Genomic DNA, 10,918 nt, shown 5'->3' on the forward strand with positions numbered 1-10,918 from the left:
CAACCATAACCGCCATTGCCACCACTATCGTATAATATATTTTAGTCTAACATGTGATTTGTTAGTTATTTAAGTCCAACCATGGTTCGATCTCTACCCACATTGAAATCACATTGCCAAATATTACAAGTTGCTAAAGTGCAACCATTTTCATTTTGTGTTTTTATAATTCAAATTTCGTTGAGTTATAAGTTTTTAGAAAAATATACCCTAAAATGAGACATTTTTGTCGCCCTGCCACTTATATCATGATACAAACATGGTGTCCCACCTTGTGCTTTGGGTCCACAAAAATGTCTCAAGACTAACTGTTATAAATTAAACAAGTAAAATGCAATGATAAAAACTAAACTGAAGTCACTTAATACTACGATCTAATAGTATTCTTGTTTATCTGTAAGTGAGATATTTTAAGTTTGACTCTCGTCAAAGGTAAATTTGAATCATATTATTGCTAACTCATTTTAAGGCTAAACTCACCTCCCTCCTATAGTGTAAAAAATATGATTTAAAAAAAAAAAAAAAAAAAAACTAAACCGAAATCTGGGTGAACTAATTATTAGCGTTTAATTAGTTCAATTTATTAGCGTTTGATTTTATCCCAAAAGCAAAAGCGAAAGGGTAAAATAGTATTTTAACACACTGAAGTCTGAACCGACCTGAAATGCAGGAACAAAGTTGGAGCTCAGTCTCTCTGAGTCGCCACTCCCCGGAGTTAAGTGGCCCTCACCACCGGACCTCTCTCCCGCACCCGAACCCAAACACAAACACTACCACGGCCCCAATTTAGCACAAATTGACTTCTCCACCATCGTCAACCATCCAACCGACCCGCGCAGGTACGTTGCTGAGTGATTTTACTTGAATTATGTAATTTCTTTTTTTTTTTCTCAGTTTAGTTATGGAATTTACACGTTCAATTGGACATTTGGAATTTTGAAATGGATTGAATTTGGAAGAGATTTGATTCGAATTTTGATTTTACCATAAGTTTTGGCCCTGAACAATTTGAAACGGATATATATTTTAAACTTTTCATTAGTTTTGTTTAAAAAAAAAAAAAAAAAATGAACTTTCACGTTTTAGTTAAAAAAAAAAAAACTAATGAAAAGGGTTTGAAAATTTTAAGTTTTGACGATAAAGACAAAATAAAGCGTAAAGAAAATAGTATCATGATTGATTTTTTAATGTAAAAATATAATTTTTCGTTAAAATAAACAGCACGAGAAGTTTTTTGTTAAAATTTCCTTAATTAAATGGGGTACCCTGGAGTGCTTGTATTCTGAAATTATATTCGTGTTTTTGGTATTGATATCGGGATATGTTCATTTGATTTTAAATCCATCATCTTTTTTTGGCGGTGGTACATTTTATGCAGGCATGCATGCCCGAATCAGCAATTCGGGCTTTTTCAGTTTGCGAGCAATTTAGGAGGGTGGCTTTTTCAGCAATTCGGGCTCATGGTATACTGCTCAATGGATGGTTTCCGATCAAGGAAGCTGAAAGGCCAGGGCGGCTTTGGGTGGAAATGAGGGAGGGAGAATGTGAAACCTAGCAACGTATGGTACACTTGTGGAAGGATATTGTCGGAGTCGGAGCGTCGCGCTGAAGGTGCAAGCAGGTGCTGGGGATGATGGAGCGCTTTTTGGTCCTGGAATTAGGCCCCACTATTTCAACATACAATTCTCTGGTAAAGGGCAGTTGCAAGGCTGGAGATCTTGTAGGGGCTAGTAAGATCCTTAAGACGATGAAAAGTCGGGGTACTGCCCCTACTCCAACAACCTATAACTATTTCTTTAGGTACTGTTCAAAGTATGGGAAAATTGAGGTTTATTGGACCTTTATGCCAAAATGATTGAATCTGGATGATCCGCTTACTTTCCCAACTTTGTTGGAGATGTTAAGCGTGGAGGGGAGATTGAATTTTGCTATTCAAGTTAGCAAGGAAATGAGATCAAGGGGATGGGAGCGACAAGCAACGTGTTGCTTCATTTGCTTTACAATATGCATAAATTTAAAGAGGCTGCTGAAGAGTTTCAGGACATGATATGGAGGGGTTGAATTCCTCAGTATTTTACTTTCCAAAGGATGAGTGATTTGTTAAGGAAACAAGGAATGAATGAAATGGCACACAAACTGTGCAAGATGATGTCTTGTGTTCCTCATTCAACAAACTTGCCGGATACATATGTCAGAGATGAAGATGCATTTCGTGCAAGGAGGAAGTCTATAGTTCACTGAAGGCCGAAGCGACGTCTGATTTGTTAAAAAACTTGTTCAGATCCAAGGAACCTGTCAAGTTTAGGGGATCGCCTGAAAATCTTGTATCAAGAGCATACCAGTTGATAGAGGATATTAAGAGAAAAGCTACGATCCAATGATATCCAGTTTTCTTTTCTTTGGTACTATACATTAATTCTGGCATTCTCTGCGAGGAAGGTACACTTGAGTTGACTGCAGGTGCAATAGAAAGGCAGTTGAGAGCTATTTCCGGTAGAAGAAACAAAGCAATGTTTAAATTCATGTGCCTTTTGGTGAGACTTTGATAATTATATGGAAAAGCCTACGGGCCAACTACTTTTGGAGGATCCTTCTTATGAATTGAGATTATTTGTAATGTTACAACTTCTTATGACACTCTAGACGTGCAGCATTCTGAAGCCTGATGGGCATCCATCTTGAAGTCAAGTGGTTTGAATACAGGTTCAGTACACGTACAAACTGAATTTCATGGGATATAAAAAATGAAGCTTTGGTGGGAATCAGTTTTCAGACGTATGTAAGATGCGAAGTGGACTAGGAGAGAGGGGGCAATCAGCAATGTTTCTTTCGTTGAAGATATTGCGGAAACTGGATTTTGGAGTGTTTTGGGTTCCTGCATAACCAGAAAGGATGAAGAGGTTGGTGTTCCTAGTAAATATGCGGCAGTCAACCTCTGAAACACACGCGATATGCAGGTAAATGTCCAACTGTTGACCTTTTAATCAAGTTTTGACGAATTCAAGTCAAATTGCTTTGGTTGATTATGTTAAACCTTTCTCTGAGAATACATTATATTTTTGACACATCGGTAAACATGTTGCTTTTGGTGAATTCAATGGTGAAATACTAGAGGAGGATTGTCGACAGCATGGAAAGCTTTGATGGATAACCAAGCTGCTGCAAATCACCTTGGAATTAAGGATTGCAAAGTTATGAATATTATATTCAGAAAATTATTTAACATAAATGATTATCATATCCTTGACCAAATTGACGATCAAACTGGGCGTTGATGGTTATTCATCATAGCTTTCCATGTTGTCGGCAATCCTCTTCTGGTATTTCGCCATTGAAATTGTTGTGAGCTACATCTATAATATGAAGCGTTGGCCATTGGTATCCGTTGACATCCAATGCCAACGGAGAGTCAGATTGGAGGACAAGGACTCGCAAGAGGGAAGTGTTGTTCGAAGAGCAGTCGAAGAGCAGGGAAACGTGTCCATTGTCTGATTGTATCCAAGATTTACAACTAGTAATTTTGTGCAGCTCTGGCCTTTGATTTGATTAGCACCGAGGAATCATACCACTGAGTGAGTGAATTATTGGACAGATGAGAAACCTCAAGAGATGGCGAATTACCGGGCGATCCTGGAGTGATGCCGTGGAGGTTATTGCTTGAAAGTGAGAAGAGTTTGGCGTTCGTCAAGATGATTGTCCTATTAGTGTTTGATTTTCGGGTTGCTTTTGTATACAGTTAGGATTGTTGATGAATTGGCATCCTTCTTGTACTTTATGCCCCGTGGATCGTGATAGTGGAGTCCTTTTTGAAGATGATAGTTTCTTGGACGAAAAGTAATGATACAATTTATGTGTGTGAATATGACTGTTTCATGGACGAAAATATTTGAAATCTTATTTCTTCACCCAATATCCTCGGGGACATTGGCGAAAAGAATATAGTCACAAAATATTCACGGATATCTTCTCCTTGGCTTCTCTTCTTCCCATTGAGAGAAGAATGAAGTTTAAAAGCTGTGCATATTCATATGAACCTTAAGCAATGTCTGTCAAAATCCCCTTCACACTCAATACAATCTCAAAAGCTGAAACAAAAAAGTTTCTTTTCCAAACAACCCAACACTCAGCTTTCCCTGTATAATATGGCCGACTGATATCGGTGACAATGAACTGATGGGGATCAACAATCTGCCTCCAAGAAAATGAACAACACGTATAAAAGTAGATGAAGCTGTGTACATTCACTTGAAGCTTATGAATCTTGCAATGTTTGTCAAAATCCATTTCACACTCAATACAATCCCAAAAGCAGAAACAAAATAGAAAAATTCAAGTTTGTTTTCCAAACAACACAAGTTACACAACCAAGCTGCTGTTCAAGTCTATCGTTCAAAACCAACAACTGGCTAGCTAACTAATAGTCTAATATCATGACTAACTAATATAAGTGAATCTACTGTATTAACTTCATTGCAACTCTCACTCCTCCTTTACAGCTTGTAAGTTGTTTGGTATTTCTCCTTTTTCCCATTCCAGATGGACACTCTGCAGATTGGGTGCTTTAAGTTACAACCACACCACAAGAGAAAAACCCACAAACAGGGCTTAAACTTCTTGTTGTATAATACCATCTCACTCAACATTATATACCAAAGAGGCAAAATATGATCATATCTAGACATAACACTAAAATTGCATAAAACTAGCTGCATAAAAGAATTACTTTACTTCAAGAGTTTCCCAAATCATTCTACTTTGCTGTAGTAAAATTAACTTTTTGTTTCTACTGAGATTGCAGATGCTCTCAAAGAGCATGCCCAAAAACGACTTCCTCAATATCATATCCATCTGTGATACCCAACTACAGAGAAAAACAAAGTCAAATTATTAGATTTATGTCTCCCAAAAACTAAGCAACTAGAACAAGAATATAAGAAAATTTTCTTACCCTGTGTTTAGCATCCATAGCGATATGCCGGCTAAGTTTCAGGAAATCGAGCATATTGGACCCTTTGTAGTTGGTGTGGTAATCTCTCACAATATGTTTCAACCTTGACCCGTGATCTTGTAGCTCAAACGATGTCTTCCAGTCCAAGGTTAAAAGATCTCCACCGTGAGATGCATACATGTTCTTCAGCTTAATAGTCACCAACCTTAAGATATAACCTTGGGTGCAATTGACGAAATTATGGATTTGAAAAAATTTCACGTAACTCTAAATTTGTAAGCCAATCCGTTTTTTTAGGCCACAGAAGTGAAAGATGGCTGAGTAGATCTTAGAGGCACCTATAATAGAAAAAACAAAACATAACAATTGAATTATTTGTCGTAATTCTAATTAAATGTTAAATAAGAAAAGAAAAACATGAAAATTAAAATCAACTTACATAGAAAGTAGCGTCAACTTATGTAGCGTTTCAAGTTCAACTATTGTGCCCTTATGACTCAGTTTGTCAATTTCCTCTCGAATAACACTCCTAAAACTCACTACCGGGTCAATCCGTTTTAGAATGACACATCTAACTTTACTAGCCACCAAATACAGTGAGTGCCAACCAAAGGATGTATCTGGATAAGGCTTTTGTTTGTGATCACCCACTATTTCCATTGTATTTCTACCAATAAAGAAAAGAAAGAATGAACAAAGGCTAAAAAACAACAACTAGTACGATGTATACAAATGAAAACACAAAATAAAAAAATATCACTCACCTCAATATCAACTTGAACTTCGATGTGAGTATTTGACTATCAATTTGTTTCAACTCAAGTGGACTATTCTTTACCAACTGAAATAGGGTGGAATCCATCTATGTAGAGATGATCAAGACTTTGTCATCCACAAATTTGATCATATAACTTGGATATATATACGACTTCTTCCTATCAAATTTGTTAAATAAGTTCAAATTATCCAAGTTATATAATCAAATTTGTGGATGGCAAAGTCTTGATCATCTCTACAGAGATGGACTCCACCTTATTTCACTTGGTGAAAAATAGTTCATTTGAGTTGAAACAAATTGATAGTGAAATGCTCACATCGAATTTCAAGTTGATATTGAGGTGAGTGATATTTTTTTTTTTTTGTGTTTTCATTTGTATAAATCATACTAGTTGCTGCTTTTTACTTTTTTTTTCTTTCTTTTCTTTATTGATAGAAATACAATGGAGATAGTGGATAATCTCAAACAAAAGCCTTATCCAGCTACATCATTTGGTTGGCACTCACTGTATTTGGTGGCCAGTAGAGTTAGATGTGCCATTCCAAAACGGACTGACCCAGTTATTGATTCGGTAGTGAGTTTTAGGAGCGTTATCCGAGAGGTAATTGACAAACTGGATCATAAGGGCACAATGGTTGAACTTGAAACGCTACATAACTTGACGCTACTTCCTATGTAAGTTGATTTTAATTTTAATGTTTTTCTTTTCTCATTTAACATTTAATTAGAATTACAACAAATAATTCAATTGTTATGTTTTGTTTTTTCTATTTTAGGTGCCTTGAAGATTTAATCAACCATCCTTCACTTCTGTAACCCAAAAAACGGAATGGCATACGAATTGAAGTTACGCAAAAATTTTTTGAAACCCATAATTTCGTTAATTGCATCCAAGGTTATATCTTAAGGTTGGTGACTATTGAGCTGGAGAACGTGTATGCATCTCATGGTAGAGATCCTTTAACATTGGACTAGAAAACATCGTTTGAACTACAAGATTACGGGGTCAAGGTTGAGACATCTTGTGAGAGATTACCACACCAACTACAAAGGGTCCAATATGCTCGATTTCCTGAAACTTAGCCGGCATATCGCCATGGATGCTAAGCACAAGGTAAGACAATTTTCTTATATTCTGGTTCTAGTTGCTTAGTTTTTTTAGACATAAATCTAATAGTTTGACCTTGTTTTTCTCTGTAGTTGGGTATCACAAATGCAGAGATAGATATGATATTGAGCAAGTCATTTCCGAGGTTTTTGGGAGTGCACTTGGAGATATACAGCAAAGTAGGGTGATTTGGGAAACTCTTGAAGTAAGGTAAATTTTTTATACAGCTAGTTTTTTGCAATTTTAGTGTTCTGTCTTAGATGTGATCATAATTTGCCTCTTTGGTATATAATGGTGGGTGAGATGGTATTATACAACATGTTTACTAAGTCCTATTATGGGTATTTCTAATATGGTGTAGTTGCAACTTAAAGCACTCAATTTGCAGAGTGTCCATCTGGAATGGAAAAAAGAAGAAGTACCAAACAACTTACAAGCTGGAAAGGATGGGAAAAATAAAGGAGAAGTGAGAGCTGCAGTGACGTCAATACAGTAGATTCACTTATATTAGTTAGCCATTATATTAGACTATTAGTTAGCTAGCCAGTTGTTGGTTATGAACGATAGACTTGAACAAAAACTTGATTGTGTAACTTGTATTGTTTGGAAAAGAAACTTATATTAGTTAGCCAGTTGTTGAATTTTTCAACTTGATTGTGGAACCCTAAGACCAAAACACAGCCCAAGACTTTGATGGATAAAAGTAAACTTACAAGCCTTGCAGCTGGATGAAGTGATGCAGAAAATTGCTGACTTATGTTCACCTATCCCAACGAACCAAAAAGAAAAATTGTTAAAGAAAGTGTCTCGGTTCAAATCAAACAATGAAAGAAAGTGATGCATAAAACTCATTTCTTGATTTCGTATAGTTGTGTAATGAGTATAATCACTAGCTAGCTGACGGTGAGATATAAGTCATGTGAATATATATTTAAATAGAATTACTTAAAAGAAAATTTGTTTTTAAAAATAATCATTTATTGCATAAACTGGTATTACATGACCCTTTCTCTGCCTTTATAACCGCATAGCAATCTTCATCTAGCTAATGTCATGCTTGCACTCTAAAGAAAGAAACTGAACAAGTACACATTCCCATATTAAAACATACAGTCGACTAACCATTGTACAATCAGTTACTCTACAATATTGAAATCTAAACAACTCAAGGGGTATAAAATGTGAAATATTGCAAAACAACAACAACGTTATGGTTACCTCAATTGTGTGTGGTGTCTGGCTATTAGGTGTCCCATCGGTACAAAAATTTGTAAGTATTCCCTGCAGCACAAAAGAATCCAACATGTGAAGAAACAAAAGAATCCAGCATGTTACCAATCAATAGAGGGGGAGGGGGGAAGGGGGTGAGGTGGTGGGGACGAAGTTATGCAGTTAACAAAAAAATTTCAAAACTATCATTGGTTGTATGTCTGTGTGTTTCTAATCTTATACAAAAAAGTTCAAATTATCCTCCTTAAATTGGAGTGCTCTGGAATACTCCTTGTCAAAGAAAAAAGTTCAATACATGCTATCATCAAGTTGTAAAAGATTGGACATGAGTGAGTATATAGGAAAACGAGATAAACACACTCACACACCCTATTTTAACTTTGTCCGTTGTCTCTGTTTATTCATTTAATCTTATGATAAGAGACAAAGAAGAGCACATGAGATGCTAAAAATAGTGTAAAAAAATCACCGTCGTAACTTCAACCAAAGTGATCAAACACGGCAACATTCACATAAGTTGCATATAATTACACATATCTACCATTTACCTTTGAAAGTTGTATTAAAATCAAGCATGTGAGTTGTCCTTAAGGTAATTTAATTAAAGTTTACAGTGATTAAGATGCATTTGCGATTTGTTTGGTTGTTTTCTACCATTTGGATGAAGAGAGTTGATGAATATTAGGTTTGGTTTCAGCTCTTGGAAAAAACAGAGTGAAACTTAAAACAGTTGATACAAAGCAATTGCAGGCATAAAAAGGTTTATTTGTTATTCCTATGTTAACACCCAGTTGGTGCATTGTATGTATCACACATAAAATGACAATGAAATGACTAAATCACACTCCGATACGTGCATGCTAAGAAACAAGATTGCTAATTAAAAAGAAAAGATACTTAGATTTAAACTTAGGAGCACCTTCTTGTTCATTCATTTGTAATCGAATTACTAATGAATTGTACACTTGTAACAATCAAAACCAATGATTTTTTTATCTAATCACCATTTGAAGATCACTCTTACAAAAAGATTAAAAAACTCAATTAAATTGGAGATTGTTTGACTTTCTATATGTATCAATTAAAATGGATCAGAAAGTTGGTAGAGTGTGAAAAGCATCAGAAAGTTGCAGAGAAAGAAACAGCAAAAGAAAGTTACCGGTGGAGGACCCTTGAGACGATGATGAAGAAGATCTGCGCCGGGATCTTAGAGAGATTGTGTGAGAGAGGGGAATGGATGCTTTGAAAGAGGTGGAGTGTTTTGAGGATTCTTATAGAGATTGAGTGAGTGTTAGAGATGAGGGAAAAGAGAGAGATGGCAGAGTCACGGGGAAGATAAATGAGGGAAAAGAGAGAGATGATAGGGACTAGAGAGATGGCAGAGTCACGGGGAAGACAAATGGGGGAAAGGAGAGATGGCAGAGTCACGGGGAACGGTGGAGGAGATACGAGGGAAAAGAGGGATCGCAGACTATGACTGCACAGGGAAAAAAGAGATGGCAGATCTTATCGAAATCTTAAATAAATTATTATAAACAGATAGGAACATATAGTATGTCAAAATTAATTGAAAATTTTATCGAAAATCTATCCATAAAATAGTACTTTTGGTTGAAAATCTTATCGAAATCTTGATTAAATTATTGTAAACATAATGACACGTGACACGTCAGAATTGGTTGAAAATCTTATCGGAAATCCATTCATAAAATAGTACTTTTTGAATAATGACACATACGTAACAAGATTGGTTAAAAATCCAATCTGAAATTAAAACAACGGTTTTACTCAGATCCACCCAATTTTCTGTTTGGCTGTGGAGAAAAAAAAAAGGTGGGATCTTTCTCTTATTTTCCGGGAAAAATGTTCAAACTTCCACGAACCCACACTTTCTTTTTGCTCACAAAATTCAACCAGAATCGCCAAATTTTGAAAAGGAAAAAAAAGGGAAATTGATCAATGGATTTGAAGTGGGTAATCAACCAACCTGTACATGAAGATGTCTCTGTTATCACCGAGTGGTTTCTTGCAGAGGAAACAAGCATCCAAGAAATGGGGTTGGTGGTGCTCCTCAAACCTGGCGTCACAGAACCTCCCAGATCTCGGCGAAAAAGAAGACGACGAAGAAAACGAAGCCATGGCTGGAGAAACGTTTCTGAAGCTGCCACTCCGCCTCGCGAAACACATCGGCCTTGAATAAAACGGGTGGTTGGACCCGGAAAACCCGGCTTCCATATCAGCCAGCGAGGCCAACCCATCGTCCTCGTCGATGAAACAAGGCCGCCTTGCAACGCCGGAAACTGATTCCATTTCCTCTGAAGTTCTGATGATCTCAGTGCTGGAATGCGTTTCGCAGGAGAGAGATCGAAACGGAGAAACGGAGAAACAGAGAGAGATGTGGTTCATGAGGAGAGGGTGGAGGGTTTTTAAAAAGAGAGTTGGTGTGAGACGAGAGAGAGAAAGTCTAGAGAGAGAAAGAGATGTAAACAACAAACAATAAACAAACGGCAGATTTGTGAAATCCGTGATATTGAATCCATTGGCTCAAAATACCCGTATTCCCTAAGTTCCAGATATTTAAATCACAAAACTCTCACCCTCATTCTCCAAGTAAATTACGTGTGTGCCATCGAGCCCAAATGGGCGGTGCCACAGAGGCAGTGGCTGTTTCGTAGTTTTGAGAAACACAAGGGTTAAAAGTCAAGAGACTGTGTTGTCGTATCCGGGGTCCGGGGTCCGAGATCCTTCACGGTTCTCCGGTTTTGCGCTCAGAGCAAGTGGGACCCGCGTCGCGCGACCTAATCGCACTCAATGATACGTTCTAACGTCCGTCGGAGTGGAACTGAAGAGGGAG

The 10,918-nt window shown here is 37.0% G+C and overlaps 1 protein-coding gene and 1 pseudogene across 1 annotated transcript; one reads left to right on the forward strand and one right to left on the reverse strand.

Moving 5' to 3' along the window:
* The first annotated feature begins 59 nt into the window (after positions 1-59).
* Positions 60-2,891, forward strand: LOC108866664 (annotated as a pseudogene).
* A 1,331-nt stretch (positions 2,892-4,222) lies between these two features.
* LOC103940099 lies at positions 4,223-10,563 on the reverse strand. The gene is made up of 4 exons (XM_048582515.1): positions 10,052-10,563; positions 9,224-9,541; positions 8,053-8,115; positions 4,223-7,598 (listed from the first exon to the last, which is right to left on the reverse strand). Exons 1-4 carry the CDS (start codon positions 10,468-10,470, stop codon positions 7,595-7,597), a joined length of 804 nt encoding a protein of 267 aa, XP_048438472.1. The 5' UTR covers positions 10,471-10,563; the 3' UTR covers positions 4,223-7,594.
* Positions 10,564-10,918: the final 355 nt, after the last annotated feature.

This window comes from the organism of the source record quoted next, unplaced genomic scaffold (genome assembly GCF_019419815.1).
Source record: "Pyrus x bretschneideri cultivar Hongxiangsu unplaced genomic scaffold, Pyrus_bretschneideri_v1 Contig1, whole genome shotgun sequence".
Lineage (NCBI taxonomy): Eukaryota > Viridiplantae > Streptophyta > Magnoliopsida > Rosales > Rosaceae > Pyrus > Pyrus x bretschneideri.

Bases quoted from the DNA above. Each gene is read 5' to 3' on its own strand.
- LOC103940099 (XM_048582515.1), bottom strand. From the start codon at position 10,470: ATGAACCACATCTCTCTCTGTTTCTCCGTTTCTCCGTTTCGATCTCTC. The intron at 9,542-10,051 runs GTTGGTTGATTA...TTCCCTGTGCAG, and splicing joins AGAGACATCTTCATGTACAG to TCATAGTCTGCGATCCCTCT. The intron at 8,116-9,223 runs GTAACTTTCTTT...TTTGTGCTGCAG, and splicing joins GTCTCAAGGGTCCTCCACCG to GGAATACTTACAAATTTTTG.